The following is an 18,145-nucleotide window of genomic DNA, read 5'->3' as shown; positions in this document are numbered from 1 at the left end:
TGTTGGGTTGGCTCGTAATGCAGCTCCTGAAATCAATACTCTAAAACTATACACCACTGAATTTGTGGTCACATTCTTAGTGGAAAACTTTAATGTGTACAGACATCAGTATCACATTCTACAAGCAACTAGCAGCCTGACACCGCAGGTTCTGCAGGCAAACAGATTAAATTTTCCAATGCGCTGATTCTTTAAATGGGACACAAGAAAAGAATTTCAATGATGAGCATGACAAACGATACTAGACTTCTTTCTAGTCTAAATTAATTATTCAAAACCTACTTTTTCTTATTCACCATTTTGCTACCCCTTCCCCCACATAGAGAAGCAGAAATAGTAGCATAATGTTGTACATGGATAATTATGGAACTTCATATCCCCTGCCCTATTTCCTACGACAGAAAAATTGCTCACTGTGACAATGTTTGGTATAACAGAAGAAATGCCCAAAAATGTTGGCCCCAGGGTCCTGAAAATGAAGAAACGGGATATGGCAAGCAGCGATCATAGCAATATCATAGCTCTGTGCTGGAAATACAAAACAGGTAGGTATACCACACCCACTGCGGCAAAGGGGAGTCTTTTGTATGAATCGTGGAATGTTCTGAAGCCCCAAGTAGTGAAAATTAAATCACACACAACCTATGCTGATACCAAGTGACAGGATGAATAAAAGTTTCGGTATAAATCAGAGAACTTGAAGTGAACAAAAATCTCTTTCTTTCATCATGATTTACTTTCTAATACAGAAGGTTTATAGCGTAAAATGGCCCGCCTACAATTCAAAGAAAAATTTCTTTGTGAACTTGTCCTTGCAGCGGAAGACATAACTGTAAATGGAAAGTGAATATAACGAGGATGACCAAGCCTAAAATAATCCCAATTGTCCTCTCTGAAGATAAAACACTAAGCACAAAGCAATGAGTGTTTATTATTTTGAAGCCAATGGAGTTGAACTGTGCATTTCTGTGTGTTGGAAACTGCACACAAAAATTTCCAAGTTTTGAAGTAAATTCTTCTGAACAATATGTAATTTATTTCATGTTGTATGTGGGTTTAAAAGGAGGATATATTGTTTTATCAAAACACAGGTACTGAATAGAGTAACTGTGAGATTTAACTTTGGGCCAACATGGGATGTGGGGGATTTAAACACATGGTACTTTAAAGCGTATGTCGCTAACTACGGACAGTCTAAGATGGTTCGATCTCTAGGGCACCCTACAGCTACAGGTTATGCAGGTGGGCCAACAACACAGATCCTCAAAATTATGAGACGGGAGGATCACCTGTGATGACATCATCACCAAATGTGAAATCATCATCTGACATTCTTCTGTATGCATATACAGCAGATTCTGGTTAGTTAGGACACATTGGGACCAGAATACTTTGGCCCAATTATGCAAAGTTCCATGTAAAGAGTTAAAAAGGTTTGTTCTTTAAGAAAACCTCAAATCTCATCTGAACTGTGCTGTCATCTATCAGTAACCACATAAATTACTTCGTATCACAATCATGCAAGTTGCGTAAAGAACACTGATGAAGCTTTTGTGTACTCTACAGAGTACATTTTTCCAATCTTGTTATTATAACCGCTTATAAAATCTTCTAATGTACTAATGGACATCAGCAACAGACAAAGGTCTTATGTGAATAATAATTGAAATAAATTATTAGAATAAACAGAATTAGGATATCAGCGGTGCCTGACCACTCTCGACACTATTCCTTATCTCGCAACTGAGTCCCAGGAGCGTAAACATTTGCATGGGAAAAGATTAAGGATCAATCAGACTCACAAATTACTTTTACTGCCAAAACGTAGTGTACTTGGTTTATACCGCTAAGTATACACATGCACTTGCACACATTCATAATAAATGAAATATGGATAAATGAACTTTACGGCCATATCCAAAGAACATAAGTTTATAAGTTTATACTGTTAAAAATTTGAGCATCACACCAAATATTCAGTAAGAATGCAAATGGTGAAATTAATATCTGAAAGAGGGAGGGGATTCTGACTGAGAAGAACCATGCATCAATGCTTGGGAAAGGAGGACATGAAAGGGTTACTTTGATTCTGAAGCATGAATAATTTCAAGTCCTTTAGAGCATAAATATCAAGTATGTTTAGGACAAAATTAAGAGCAAAATAAATTCAGGCATTTCATTATACAGTTTTGTAATTCAGAAAATTACTTTCTCATGATGTAAAAAAGAGAGAGAGAGAGAGAGAGAGAGAGAGAGAGAGAGATAGGGGGGGGGGTCTTTATAATTTACACAAAACACAAGTGTATCTATTTTTGTGTATTGGCGTGAAAACTTTCTCTGACTGAGGGTAGTATAAGCATTTTAAAATGGTACACTGAGGAGAAATACAATGGATTCAAAACTGATTAAACAATATAAAAACTACAGAAAATTACACACTGAGTTACATAATTTGTATTTCCCACATGATTGTTTAAATAAAGAAGACTGAATAAAAGGGACGAGACGCAAAAGACATGCACATAGAAACTTAAAGGAATTTTACTGTGATCTGAGGAGAGAACAGTATATTTAAGTGACCGCAGAAAACAATCTAAAGCACTCTTATATTAAAGATAATTAAACAGTGCTTTCGTTACAATCGAAAAATATTTCTATATTTTCCATCATTACACTGACCACATATAAAAGCTACTCATGGACTTCTCATTATAGGCTGTACTTGTCACATCAGAATTTTCTTGGATCACAATATTTATGCCAATATTTTGTTTATGTGGGTATTTAGCAAGATAAATAGAAATGTTTATTTCAGACCTTTTGCAGAGCAGTAGTCATGATTAGCCATTAAGCGGTAAGGAAATTAGTTTAATAAAAATTTCACAAACATTCATATACTCAAAGTATTGCTGATACGATGTCAAGATGGATAGTTGATCTGACACACAAGATTTTATTTTACTTACAGGACTAAAATTTAATTAAGTATTTAAAGAATCATAATTCTAATATATCTGAGAGGTACTCACTCCAGTGAAGTGGTGACATCAAACCGTTCCACAAATTCCAAATGTAACTTCTCGCCTGCAGGAGCCATTATGATCCATTCACACTCGGTGTGTGGTGGTGGGGCGCTTGGGAAGTGCGGTGACATAATCACAACTGAGCTGTTTTGTGCAGAGAGTACCGTGTGACCTCCACAAGCCACTGACACTTCTCGGTAAACCAACTTGAAGATCTAAAAATATTAAACCTCCTATGTGCTTTCTTTCATTCACTTAGAGTAGTAGAACTTACTGCACGTATAATTTACAACTCCTAAAATGATGGAGCAAATGCCTGAAAAAATATAATTTTAGAGGCATAACTTATTTTTCAATATTTTATGTAAAAAATAACTCATTTGCATAAGTATTCTCCCAATCTTCATATAATTACCATTATTCTTGAGTAACTACATGACTGTACATTTATAAAATAACTAAATTAACTTTTGATATCTAGTCAAGTCATTCTCTGAAAGTCAATCATCAGTTTATTTGCACTGGGGGCAAAGCATCCACAAAACAGAAAATATATTACAGAAATCTAATAACATGTGTGAATGTATCAGAATAGTTGTTTCATAGCATTTTATCAACTTGCACATACCAATAACTTGTTTCTTGTTATACTAACCCATTTAATGCATATTATTTTCTCACCACTTTCCTGAAATAATGCATTTTTAAGGTGAACATATAAAAAACTTTCAAATTTGTTCTTCCTAAATGCACTGTGACAACATTTTTGTACAATTTCAAATGCTTCAAACTAGGTGGTACCACTGCGTACACCAACAAAAATGCGTTCACAAAGTCCGGTAAATGAAATCAAATGACTCAGTAATAGGAGAAGATTATTTATTTATAAAGAAGTCAAATGTCGCACTATATGGTACCGGACGCTTGTCTGACTTTAATCTAACACTGTAGCAATAGGGTTGGACAATTTATAAATTAACTTACAGCTGCTGCTGATAAGCCAACAAATGTAACACTTAGTTCATTTCCTGTAGTTTCAGGAATATTTGTTGGAGCTTCTGTACCACAGTATCTGCCCTGTCCCAACATCGGAGAGGCCCGGGATCTTCCATTCCTCAGCTGTAAACACAAATTAACTGTACAGGCTTACTAGTTTCTGGAACGGGACGTTCTGTGTCTTATTTGTACATTTAAATGGGCTGCAAGGTAAATTATTTTCTAGGAGGGAAATGATCTAGCTTGTGACACAGGAGAAGGAAAGAGTGTTGGTTGACTGACACTCTTTGATGACTGAGACTTACCACAATGTTATTCTCCGCACAGTGAGTCGTATCCACAGATGGAACATTGAACACTGGGAACTCAACTGCAATAGTTCTGCCAACTTTAACGGTGACGTTCCATTCACACTGCAAGTGCTGATATGTATGAAACCAATGGAGCGCTCGAGTTTCATTCTGCATGTCAATCACCCCGTTTGGTCCGGTCAATAATCCGCCACACACTGTTGAGACATGCAGACATTTAATGAACAGTGACGGTCAAGTTTAAAACAGGACATAATACTAATTTCGTGTTCAGGGCTTCATCGTGATAGACACTGGAAAATTATCCCAAAACAGACCAAGAAATCAGACAAAATAAACATAATAAACATTTTGTATCAGTGAAAATGGAAGAAATAATTTATTTATAGTTCATTTAATGATTTTTTCAGTAGCTAATATTATATAACATCAAATTATATAATTAATGGATAATGCATTTGAAAGGAAGGAAATAGAAAGAAGTTACGACTTAATTGTTGATTTTCTATCCCAGCATTCTCCTGTAGCGACTGATGAAAACTGTAACCAGGAATGCTGGTATCTGGGCCTAGATTTTAAAATGTGACCTCCGAAATATGAAGCAGGAGTGCTAACCACTTGATTGTGACATCTGGTTTGATGTAAAGGGTACAACTTGCAATGACAAGCCAATTTTCAGAAGCATTTTTACCAATGTCAGTTTGATACCGTTCTGTACAAGAATAATTTTCAGTTTCAATGTCAGCTATCAGTTATGAATTTCCACAATAATGAAAATTTTTGTGATTTTTGTATTTAAACAAATATACGTTGAACAATATGGTTGAGTTACTGATTTCCAATTTGTGTGGGTCAGCTGGTACTCTCGGTAAAGCATTTGCTTCTTCACTCATAAGGAGCACGGACAGAGAAAATGTAACACAGACAAGTCCTGTGTCAGAGGGTTGCATCCCTCTTCCACTTATAACTCAATACTTGCAACATAGCATTATTTTTATTATGTAGATCATGCAGATTATGTTACAGGAATGAGGCATTGTGCATATTTAGGAATGGATACTGAGAGGGTTCAAAATGATGGCTGCTGGGGGTACATCGAAGCTCTGCTAGGTGCAGAACACAGATACTGAACCTGAAACTGAGATCAAGCGGGCAAGAGCCCTAGGATATGGAAGGAACAAAAAGGGAGTGACAGCTATAAATGTTAGAAACGGCAATTTTCAACTAATTGTTTACCTATTTTAACATTTGCTTTGAAACCGGTCTTGTTTGCATAATAGTCTGTGTGGAACACGACCTTCATCAGGTTTGTAGTCTCTATCAACTGATGTGTCACATTTGGCAGACAAAGTGTCCTCAGGAGTCTCCAGTTTGGCAACCCTCGTTTACCTGCCAACACAAGAAAAGGGTTTCCACTTTAGAGCTATACGATTATGAGCTTTATATGGCATTCTTTTGATGGTTCTGAGGACATCTTGAAAGATACATCCAGTGCTTCACGGCAATACTTCTGACGAACCACACGTGAGAACACATGAAACATGAGTCCTGATCAAAGCTATCAACATGTCATCTGTAAAGATTATGACGCTGTATTTTCAGGGATAGAAGGTTAATTATTTTAAAAGTTGACACCGTCAACACACATGCACTTGTTCCACTGTTCCTGCCAGTGATAGAAGCGCTCTCAAAAACAAACGTTCTAGCGTTGCCAACAGTTGCGCCATTGTGTTGTGTTTAATTATTTCCCATGTCATCATATCTCCTGCATTTTTAAGTTTATTTCTTGAAGTTAGGGAAAGGACAAAGTTGCAGATAATAGGGCGTAGCATACCATAGCACAGTATATTTTAATTTCTGGTGACTTGCACAAACAAAACATTTTGTCTGTGGCTTCGCTTTCTTCTCAGTATCTGACAGTTTTGTAATTAAATGCCTGTCACAAAACCACTTTGGTAATGGGTTTATGGATGGTCTGCCTACATGTACCATGTGTCGTTTGTACATTTGAACTAATTCCTTTAGAAGCGAAAGTCTGAATTCGAGAGACACATTTCCTTTATAATGAGTTACATACTATACATGCCTATGTACTGTCATTTCATATTATGTACCATTTCAGTCCACTTCTTCACTCAATGAGGTATGATTGTAATCTTTGATTTTGAAATCTAATCCTCCCTCAGCAGTTACAGTCCACCAAACATCATGGTTTGATTGATGAAAGACTCTCAGGCTACAAACCGTATCAGGTGGCTTCTGCCAACGTTTCAAGAACAATCTCTGCTCTCATCCTCAGGGCTGCTTCCCATCGGTAAGAGTGCTACAAAGAATCGGATTTGCTATGCAGCAGCCCTGAGGATGAGAGCAGAGATTGTTCTCGAAACATTGGAAGAAGGTATGGTCTATTCACCGCTGCAGCTTGTAACCCGCAAGTCTTTCATCAACTTCAGTTGCCGTGAAAGCTTCACTTTATACATCTTGGTTTCATTAAATTCCATTCTGGTTTTGCAGCCACCATTTCCAAATCATGAAATGATGAAAAATGAAAATGTCCCCTTTGTCCTTCCATTATAGAACTATGACCCCACCATAGCTAAAAGTTCACCTTCCACCACGATAGTCATTTTTACTTCCAGTTCTTCATTTCTATTCAGCCTAAGAGTTCCTGTCACATTCACTCCATTTCTCTCTACCCTAAAGATGGAAACAGCATGTTTCTCTAGAACACTGTTATCTACCCAAACGTCTGACAACGGTATCTTCACTGCTAAGAAAACCTCAGACACTTAATTCTCTTGGTTCAAGGCTCAATTTGTAGAAAATCCAAAACTTCCAAGATAATAAAACAACTATTTTCTCTGCCTTCAATCTTTTTATTGACAGCTTACCTTTTTTTTTTAAAAAAAAAAAAAGAGAAATTGAATCTTGAATAATGTTATTACTGTAATTCTGTGTGATAGTAGTAGTATATTTCTCTGAAACGATGGTATGTACCCAAAAGTCCACCACACAACATTACCGCCCAGAAGACGAACATCAACAGGAAGAAACGTCTCCTGCCACCTGCTTCATTACTTTGGCCAGATTATGTTCATGCACAATTCATTCAACTCATGCCGAGACTGGTATGAATTAACGCTCCATAAAATGCTAGGCATAGGTATAAAAACCATCAATATGACCAAAGGAGTTGAATTAAAGCTCATATTTGACGACCGTTTTGTTCTCACTCTGTTCAGTCTATGTTTCTCTTTCTCTCAACTATTAAGTACTTTTCTCTTCACTCTTAAATTATGTTTAAAGTGAAGCTTTTGCGGCGACAAGTTGATGAAAGACTCTCGGGTAACATGCCGCGTCAGGTGGCTCAGTGGTGAATGAACCATTCAGCGACTTGACGCAACCTGTTACCCTAGAGTCTTTCATCATCTTAATTGATATGTTGTTGTTGTTACAAAGCATAACCGAAATCAAACACTAAAGAATAATGCTTTCTGTCCACAGGTAGTTAAAGACACAGCAATAATGTAATTCTAACATCACCTCAGAGTAACCTTTCCTTAAATCGTTCAAGAGCTCCAGATAACGGCTAAGCACGCCTCTTACCTGTGTGCACCTCCACATAGTCCAGGAAGCACGAGTCAGAGTGTTCTAAATCCATGTTTTGGAAGAGTAAGCCCAGATGGTTCCCTGGAGCAGTTTCAAAGATCCACTCACAGTTCAATGAGTCAGCATATCCCTCAGGATACCCAGGACTAATTAATGTAAACATCTCACTGGAATGATTTCCTCCCACCTGTAGGCCTATCAAACCTCCACAACCTGGAACTGATAAATTCGATCTATCTAGTGTCACAGATACAACAGACAAGGAATTAGAATTCAAGTTCAGAACAAAAACAACAAATAATGCTGTTTGTTGATGACAACATACATGAAAATTAATTTGTGATGGATTGTAATGACTAACAATGATGCAGTCTTTACTGAATGCTAATCATGTGTTAATTACGTTGACTTCTGAAGCCTTCAGCGTCCAGCGAATGAACACAATGTCTGAGCAAGTGTACACCTTCTGAATATGGGGTATGTCAGAAGAAATTTAATTTGGGATCATGCATAGAAAATTAATGTTTTACAGAATATAGATAATGATTCAGCCTTTTCAGGGTTATTTAAAAAAAAGGAAGACTGAGTTACATGAACGCAGAGACTCCATAACATGATGGCAGAGAAGGGTGTAAGAGGGACAGTATATAGAGAAGAATGGTGATCGGAAATTGCAACATGTCAAAACCATTAATAAACTGATACACACGAAAATTAAAAAAAAGGAGTTATTTCTTGGAAACTCTGTTATCAAGCTTTGTGTCAGTCATAATGTCTGTAGAATTTAAACCTTTCAGTGGCAAATTTTTCAGACAGGTATACGTGACAAATACCAAGCTGGGATATTTAAATTTGCATGCCTTAAAAAAAATATTTCACTCATCAAAACTTTGAAAATGGAAAGTCTACCTTTGTTCTTATGGCTCTTCTTCACAGATGTCTGTACAATATGTATCACCTGCAGAGGTTCATGGTAGTTTTCATTTTATGAGCATAAAAGACATATTTTTTTTTTTAGAAAAAGAATTTTCAAAAACAGAATTTTTCTTTTAGTCTTTAAGTGGGACTTGCATGCAATAAACATTGTTATAGTTTATAATTTGACAAGAATCACACACTTGTATTAATAAAAATTAAAAAGTACAGCTGTCCCACAAATTGCCATGTAGGCGCTTGGGGGGGGGGGGAGTGGAGGTATAGCTACTACTCATTCTTGACCTCAGCACTAGATGGGGGTGAGTGGTCAGCATCACGCCCCGACCAGGAAAGGACCCCGGTACCCATTGGATAGGAGGCTAGGTGGGGCCCTGAACTGGTCTGGATGTAGAAGCTACAGGAAAAATCTTCTGCCTCCGTCGGGGATCGAACCCCAGTCGTCCAGTCTGTAGCCAGTCACCATACTGACTGACCTACGCTGTATTAATTATGAACAAAATACGAAAGTCTCAATTCACATTTCAATGCATTGTACTTACACCATATCAATGCAAAATTTATGAAATGCTGTCACTCAGCATACTTTTGTTTGGGACAACACTCTCAAACCCTTATCACACTCTGTGAATATTTCTCTGAATCATCATATTCATCCTTTCCATGTTTGTCCTCTTGCTGCACACACAAAAATCTTTCACTTTCTTCCCTAGTAATTTTTGAAGATATTTTCTGGGAGTTTGTGTGTCTGAATGTGGTTCCGAGCTCTTATCCTTCACTCCTTTCCTTGCAGGTAAATTATTTTGATTCTGAAATCCAGCCGCAAAATTAGTTTAGTTCAAACAGTAATATTTTCTTTATATATAACCACTGAGTATCATTCTCGAAAATATGTTGAAATAAATTTTCTTCCTGTATTTCACATATCTCATCATTTACCAAAGTATGCATACATCATCATATAAAACATATCAGTGCCCCCTATGTAGTACTGTATGCTTGAAAAATCATACGTTCGGTGTGATTTTAATCTTTGCCACGACGGTAATGAACATGCTGAAATTCTCTACCTCTTTAATGGGTGGACAGTAGTTATATAAGAATGCACTGGGATTTCTTTTCCTGGAAACCAGCAGTAAGCAATAAATAGTGGTAATAATACTTTTCTTCTGTGACTTCAATAATTTTTGTAATGCTTGTGGTAGAAATTTCCAGTTTCTGTGAACTGTTACAATCAGATGTTTCCAGTTGATATTATTATTATTATTATTATTATTAAGTGTTCTGTCTTACGACAGGTCCATTGCTCTGCCCAAAAAGAGCTCTCCAGTTGTCCCTATTCTCAGCTTCTCGCTTTAATTCCTGGAACGTCATCTTCTTTCCTTGTTTAAGGTCGTCAGTTAGCTGTATCAATCTTCTTCCTAGTCCTCTCTTTCCTTCAACCTGGCCTTCGGTGATATCACTCATTAATCCATTACTTCTCATAATATGTCCCATCCAGTTAGCTTTCCTTCGTGTAATCGCCTGCAGAATGTTTCTTTGCTCGTTGACTCTCCTCAATACTTCTTCGTTGGTCACTCGATCCGTCCACCTGATCTTCTCTATTCTTCTCCAACACCACATTTCGAAACTCTCCAGGTATTTCTGTTCCTTCTTCCTGAGTGTCCAAGTCTCTGCTCCATACGTAACACTTCACTAGTTTCTCCTTCATCTCCAAGCCCAACTTGCTAGTGAGAAGTATCCTCTTCTTGACGAAAGCTGCCTTGGCCATGGCTATCCTTGCTTTTACTTCCTTGGTGCATAGGGCGTCCTACAAAACTTTAACTAAGGGTAAGATAGTACAGGAACTGCCCATAAAAACGTGATATCCTTTACTGAGGTAACAATCTCATTACTACAGAATGAGCCAAACCATTTCTTTTAACTCACTTTTCACTCCACAATATGCAAAGTATGCCAATAGGAATTTACTAAAGATCACACGACACCCTAAATCTTATAAACCACTGATCGCCGATAATGATTCTTGGCTACATGTTATTCTTTGTGCCCATTAAACTTCTGCCAATATCATGCTGTTGGTTCAAGGTACAGTGGTGTCATAAAAACCTATTGGCATGATCCAGATGGCTTGTATCTTGGGGGCACAGTTTGTATCCGAGTCCTCCTGGACTGTCAGATTTTTGTTATCCACAAAATGGAGTTTTTGGTAACAAACGAAAATGGTTTTGGAAACTTATCGTGCAACTAGGAGAAGAACTGCGAAAGGCAAAATGAACCAGTAGGTTGGTTGTTTGATTACACCCATGTTTAACAAAATAAGCAATGGATCCTTTTATTTTGGCACAGAAAGATTTTGCCACTTTTTCGCAATAGGATTCTTAACTCAGATTTGTGTGCTTCTGTCTTTGTTCATACCTATTTGTTTCTGTAACTATAATATTTGGAAAAATTGGAGTGAAAAACATGTAAAAATAGGCTGCTGTTTGAGCATTTTGTGAGAGGGGGGGTGCATGTTTTGGACCTTGAATTTCCTGATATACTATTGTCTCTGTTTGGGTTCCTTTTACCTTGGCCTGCAAATTTCTCGCAATCATCATGCATAACGGTACTTTCTTTGCCTCGCTCATTGCTCTCAGATGACAAAGAGAAAACACATCTGTTGGCAGTCACCTTGGGCATGGTTTAAGAGGATGAGTGCATCACCATAAAAATAAAAATCATGATTGTTACTATGTAAGACTTGAGGTTTTCACAGTGGTGAGTATGAAGATTTCTGTCTTCTGGGTTGTTGCGCTGTGTAGTCTGGTCGATGTTTACCAACGTTTCAGAGGTCATACTGCCTCCATCATCAGGGCGATGAGTATGAAGATTTCTGTCTTCTGGGTTGTTGTGCTGTGTAGTCTGGTCGATGTTAACCAACGTTTCAGAGGTCATACTGCCTCCATCATCAGGGCGATGAGTATGAAGATTTCTGTCTTCTGGGTTGTTGCGCTGTGTAGTCTGGTCGATGTTAACCAACGTTTCAGAGGTCATACTGCCTCCATCATCAGGGCGATGAGTATGAAGATTTCTGTCTTCTGAGTTGTTGCGCTGTGTAGTCTGGTCGATGTTTACCAACGTTTCAGAGGTCATACTGCCTCCATCATCAGGGCGATGAGTATGAAGATTTCTGTCTTCTGGGTTGTTGCGCTGTGTAGTCTGGTCGATGTTTACCAACGTTTCAGAGGTCATACTGCCTCCATCATCAGGGCGATGAGTATGAAGATTTCTGTCTTCTGGGTTGTTGTGCTGTGTAGTCTGGTCGATGTTAACCAACGTTTCAGAGGTCATACTGCCTCCATCATCAGGGCGATGAGTATGAAGATTTCTGTCTTCTGGGTTGTTGCGCTGTGTAGTCTGGTCGATGTTAACCAACGTTTCAGAGGTCATACTGCCTCCATCATCAGGGCGATGAGTATGAAGATTTCTGTCTTCTGAGTTGTTGCGCTGTGTAGTCTGGTCGATGTTTACCAACGTTTCAGAGGTCATACTGCCTCCATCATCAGGGCGATGAGTATGAAGATTTCTGTCTTCTGGGTTGTTGCGCTGTGTAGTCTGGTCGATGTTAACCAACGTTTCAGAGGTCATACTGCCTCCATCATCAGGGCGATGAGTATGAAGATTTCTGTCTTCTGGGTTGTTGCGCTGTGTAGTCTGGTCGAAGGTAACCAACATTTCAGAGATCATACTGCCTCCATCATCAGGGCGATGAGTATGAAGATTTCTGTCTTCTGGGTTGTTGCGCTGTGTAGTCTGGTCGATGTTAACCAACGTTTCAGAGGTCATACTGCCTCCGTCATCAGGGCGATTCTTAGTATGAAGATTTCTGTCTTCTGGGTTGTTGCGCCATGTAATATGGTAGATGTTTACCAACGTTTCAGAGGTCATACTGCCTCCGTCATCAGGGCGATGAGTATGAAGATTTCTGTCTTCTGGGTTGTTGCGCTGTGTAGTCTGGTCGATGTTAACCAACGTTTCGGAGGTCATACTGCCTCCGTCATCAGAGTATGAAGATTTCTGTCTTCTGGGTTGTTGCGCTATGTAGTCTGGTCGATGTTTACCAACGTTTCAGAGGTCATACTGCCTCCATCATCAGGGCGATGAGTATGAAGATTTCTGTCTTCTGGGTTGTTGCGCTGTGTAGTCTGGTCGATGTTTACCAACGTTTCAGAGGTCATACTGCCTCCATCATCAGGGCGATGAGTATGAAGATTTCTGTCTTCTGGGTTGTTGCGCTGTGTAGTCTGGTCGATGTTAACCAACGTTTCAGAGGTCATACTGCCTCCATCATCAGGGCGATGAGTATGAAGATTTCTGTCTTCTGAGTTGTTGCGCTGTGTAGTCTGGTCGATGTTAACCAACGTTTCGGAGGTCATACTGCCTCCGTCATCAGGGCGATGAGTATGAAGATTTCTGTCTTCTGGGTTGTTGCGCTGTGTAGTCTGGTCGAAGGTAACCAACATTTCAGAGATCATACTGCCTCCATCATCAGGGCGATGAGTATGAAGATTTCTGTCTTCTGGGTTGTTGCGCTGTGTAGTCTGGTCGATGTTAACCAACGTTTCAGAGGTCATACTGCCTCCGTCATCAGGGCGATTCTTAGTATGAAGATTTCTGTCTTCTGGGTTGTTGCGCCATGTAATATGGTAGATGTTTACCAACGTTTCAGAGGTCATACTGCCTCCGTCATCAGGGCGATGAGTATGAAGATTTCTGTCTTCTGGGTTGTTGCGCTGTGTAGTCTGGTCGATGTTAACCAACGTTTCGGAGGTCATACTGCCTCCGTCATCAGAGTATAAAGATTTCTGTCTTCTGGGTTGTTGCGCTGTGTAGTCTGGTCGATGTTTACCAACGTTTCAGAGGTCATACTGCCTCCGTCATCAGGGTGATGAGTATGAAGATTTCTGTCTTCTGGGTTGTTGCGCTGTGCAGTCTGGTCGATGTTAACCAACGTTTCAGAGGTCATACTGCCTCCATCATCAGGGCGATGAGTATGAAGATTTCTGTCTTCTGGGTTGTTGCGCTGTGTAGTCTGGTCGATGTTAACCAACGTTTCGGAGGTCATACTGCCTCCGTCATCAGGGCGATGAGTATGAAGATTTCTGTCTTCTGGGTTGTTGCGCTGTGTAGTCTGGTCGATGTTAACCAACGTTTCGGAGGTCATACTGCCTCCGTCATCAGGGCGATGAGTATGAAGATTTCTGTCTTCTGGGTTGTTGCGCTGTGTAGTCTGGTCGATGTTTACCAACGTTTCGGAGGTCATACTGCCTCCGTCATCAGAGTATGAAGATTTCTGTCTTCTGGGTTGTTGCGCTGTGTAGTCTGGTCGATGTTTACCAACGTTTCAGAGGTCATACTGCCTCCATCATCAGGGCGATGAGTATGAAGATTTCTGTCTTCTGGGTTGTTGCGCTGTGTAGTCTGGTCGATGTTTACCAACGTTTCAGAGGTCATACTGCCTCCATCATCAGGGCGATGAGTATGAAGATTTCTGTCTTCTGGGTTGTTGCGCTGTGTAGTCTGGTCGATGTTAACCAACGTTTCAGAGGTCATACTGCCTCCATCATCAGGGCGATGAGTATGAAGATTTCTGTCTTCTGAGTTGTTGCGCTGTGTAGTCTGGTCGATGTTAACCAACGTTTCGGAGGTCATACTGCCTCCGTCATCAGGGCGATGAGTATGAAGATTTCTGTCTTCTGGGTTGTTGCGCTGTGTAGTCTGGTCGAAGGTAACCAACATTTCAGAGATCATACTGCCTCCATCATCAGGGCGATGAGTATGAAGATTTCTGTCTTCTGGGTTGTTGCGCTGTGTAGTCTGGTCGATGTTAACCAACGTTTCAGAGGTCATACTGCCTCCGTCATCAGGGCGATTCTTAGTATGAAGATTTCTGTCTTCTGGGTTGTTGCGCCATGTAATATGGTAGATGTTTACCAACGTTTCAGAGGTCATACTGCCTCCGTCATCAGGGCGATGAGTATGAAGATTTCTGTCTTCTGGGTTGTTGCGCTGTGTAGTCTGGTCGATGTTAACCAACGTTTCGGAGGTCATACTGCCTCCGTCATCAGAGTATAAAGATTTCTGTCTTCTGGGTTGTTGCGCTGTGTAGTCTGGTCGATGTTTACCAACGTTTCAGAGGTCATACTGCCTCCGTCATCAGGGTGATGAGTATGAAGATTTCTGTCTTCTGGGTTGTTGCGCTGTGCAGTCTGGTCGATGTTAACCAACGTTTCAGAGGTCATACTGCCTCCATCATCAGGGCGATGAGTATGAAGATTTCTGTCTTCTGGGTTGTTGCGCTGTGTAGTCTGGTCGATGTTAACCAACGTTTCGGAGGTCATACTGCCTCCGTCATCAGGGCGATGAGTATGAAGATTTCTGTCTTCTGGGTTGTTGCGCTGTGTAGTCTGGTCGATGTTAACCAACGTTTCGGAGGTCATACTGCCTCCGTCATCAGGGCGATGAGTATGAAGATTTCTGTCTTCTGGGTTGTTGCGCTGTGTAGTCTGGTCGATGTTTACCAACGTTTCAGAGGTCATACTGCCTCCGTCATCAGGGCGATGAGTATGAAGATTTCTGTCTTCTGGGTTGTTGCGCTGTGTAGTCTGGTCGATGTTTACCAACGTTTCAGAGGTCATACTGCCTCCGTCATCAGGGCGATTCTTAGTATGAAGATTTCTGTCTTCTGGGTTGTTGCGCCATGTAATATGGTAGATGTTTACCAACGTTTCAGAGGTCATACTGCCTCTGTCATCAGCGCGATGAATCGCCCTGATGATGGAGGCAGTATGACCTCTGAAACGTTGGTAAACATCTACCATGTTACATGGCGCAACAACCCAGAAGACAGAAATCTTCATCATTGTTACTCCCGGACGATAGATAACTTTCACTTACGTTAATGATTTTTTTCATCTTGGTATAAACATAAAATATGAGTAACAAAAGCAAAATTATATCCCAGCTATTATACACAGGTTATATCTTAGGTTAGGACCACCACATATTCATGAAATTATACTGTATATACAAAAAGAACCTTGATTCACACATGACATACAACCACAGAAGTGCATTTTAAAAGTCTGCTACCTTGAAAATGAATACGTTGCAAAATGTAACAAAAGGGGTTTCCTTGCATTAAATTTGATATAAAGTCTTATGCTGGTTAAATGCTCAAACTATTGACATATTCACAAAGCTGAAATCACATTCCCTTCTTTGATCATCATCATGATGCGACAATCAAGGATTCTGTGCACTGTGACCCATTCCGGCCTCAATCGTCCAGGAATCTTTTTTATGGGTACCCTTTGTTTCCTCTTCCTATGTATTTGTGTTTCAAAATTAGATGTGGCATTCAGTCCTTGTACATTCTTCATACATGTTCAATCCAATTCCCTCTGTATCTGAATTTTTTCTACTACTGGTTCTGTTTGAAGTTTTTTGTGGATGTTTTCATTTCATTTATGATCTCTCCATGTGTATTTGGTTGTCCTTAAAAACTTCGCCTCTGAGATGCTGTGATTTTTCTTTAAGGCGTAGGATGCCTCTCCTACCCAAATGCCAATCTCACCTTTCTGTGGTATACCCTGTTCCTACTAAACAGGCTCTGGTGACCAAGCCTTGGTACGTGGTAAGGAGGAAATGCTAATATCAAATACCGGTCCAGCAACTGAAAGATGGCAGCCCCATCACTGGACTACTCATCGGAAGGCTATTAACCTACCATGGGAAACTCGAGTAATATCTGAAAGCCTCTTCTTTGATATGAATACATATCACAGAATGCAAAGGAAATAAAACAGTATGAGATCTGAGGCTGGTGGATCGGCTAGTGGCATTTCAAGCATAGCTGGGCGTTTGGCCACCTGCCAATAAAAGTTTTAAATAATTAGAAGAAATTGGGTTGGTAATACCATGCACTAATGTTTTAATTGGAATGGGCAAAGTGCTAATGCAGGGTCATGACATTTTGTATGATGAGACAGCTTTGAAGATGAGCAACTTCTGTTAGGGCAATTAACTGTGACAATGGAAACAACACAGTTATCGAGTGCCATGTGCTATTCTTCAATTTAACGGCAATAACTGTTGAACCACTGTATACCGACATACATAATTTATACGTTGACATCCCCTGAAACACATTAATATGCACAAGACCTAATTCTTGAGAATCCTAAAATTAATAATGCATATGGAATTAACTAACCTGTTTAAAATGTTCTATTTGGGCATTTCTTGTATTGAGGTTGCAACACATGCACCATATTCTCCTTGGTGCACACACGACTGTATTTAACACGGAGGTTTTATGGCTGTACTGAGAAGAAGTACGAGGCGCGTCCCAAAAGTAAGTTTCCCTGGGGCCGTTTACAGAAACAAAACACAATTTCATGGAAATATTTATTGCAACAGATACAGCAAGTGTCCAGCTATTTTTCAACATATTCGCCACCGGAATTGAGACATTTGTCATACCGTGGGACCAACTTTTGAATACCTGTGTCGTAGAAGTCTGCCGCCTGGGATTGGAACAACTGTGTGACAACCATCTCCGCCTCTCTGTCATTCTCAAAACGCTGACGCTGACCGGACAGGAATTTCTTGAGGTGTAGGAAAAGATGGAAATCACTGGGAGCGAGGTCCGGGCTGTAGAGTGAATGATTAAACACCTCCCAGCTGAACTCCTGCAGGAGACTTGCTGTCCGTCGAGCCGTGTGCGGCCTAGCGTTATCACTGACCACACTTCACAGTCGGCGGGAGCTGGAATAAGAACCTCCATCTTCAACAGCTGCAACGATGCTACTGTGAGAACGCGGGAAGTACCGTTAGTGCATGCGCCATGCTACGTCATTGCTCTATCACGTACGCACAGTCGCTTCGCGCAATATAAGGTTTGCTAGCTGTGGGACGAGTGGGAAACTTACTTTTGGGACGCGCCTCGTACAATGTGAAATTTCCTGGTACTTACTTGTAGGTGGCTGTACAGTAACACTGGAAATCTGCCTGTTCACCTGCAGCCACTCCAGTAGAAATTTTGAGCCAAGATGGGAAGGATGCGAGACAAAACCAATGTATACAACGTTAGAACTCGAGATCATGGGATCTGGCAAATCACCATTACAGCCTTTGAATAGCACTGGGGCAGTCACATCAAAACCATCGTAAACCTGCAACATACCACAGTATTACAGCATCATAAAGGGCACAAACCTGGCTTCAAAA

The 18,145-nt window shown here is 40.1% G+C and overlaps 1 protein-coding gene across 2 annotated transcripts in view; it reads right to left on the bottom strand.

The window, feature by feature from the left end:
* Window positions 1-18,145, bottom strand: part of Cubn (Cubilin) — a 218,656-nt gene that overhangs the window by 95,746 nt on the left and 104,765 nt on the right. For both annotated transcript variants that reach the window (XM_087357091.1, XM_087357090.1), the window contains exons 40-45: window positions 17,892-18,090; window positions 7,937-8,158; window positions 5,567-5,719; window positions 4,325-4,527; window positions 4,008-4,142; window positions 3,030-3,238 (exon numbers count right to left, since the gene is read on the bottom strand). In XM_087357091.1, coding sequence (XP_087213217.1) covers window positions 3,030-3,238; window positions 4,008-4,142; window positions 4,325-4,527; window positions 5,567-5,719; window positions 7,937-8,158; window positions 17,892-18,090 — 1,121 coding nt within the window. The remainder of the gene's footprint in view (window positions 1-3,029; window positions 3,239-4,007; window positions 4,143-4,324; window positions 4,528-5,566; window positions 5,720-7,936; window positions 8,159-17,891; window positions 18,091-18,145) is intronic.

This window comes from Zootermopsis nevadensis, unplaced genomic scaffold (assembly GCF_977971745.1).
Source record: "Zootermopsis nevadensis isolate Lab colony 2312 unplaced genomic scaffold, Znev_1.0 Znev_ptg000028l, whole genome shotgun sequence".
In the NCBI taxonomy this organism is placed as follows: Eukaryota; Metazoa; Arthropoda; class Insecta; order Blattodea; family Termopsidae; genus Zootermopsis; species Zootermopsis nevadensis.
This window is presented reverse-complemented; position numbering and strand designations above follow the sequence as displayed.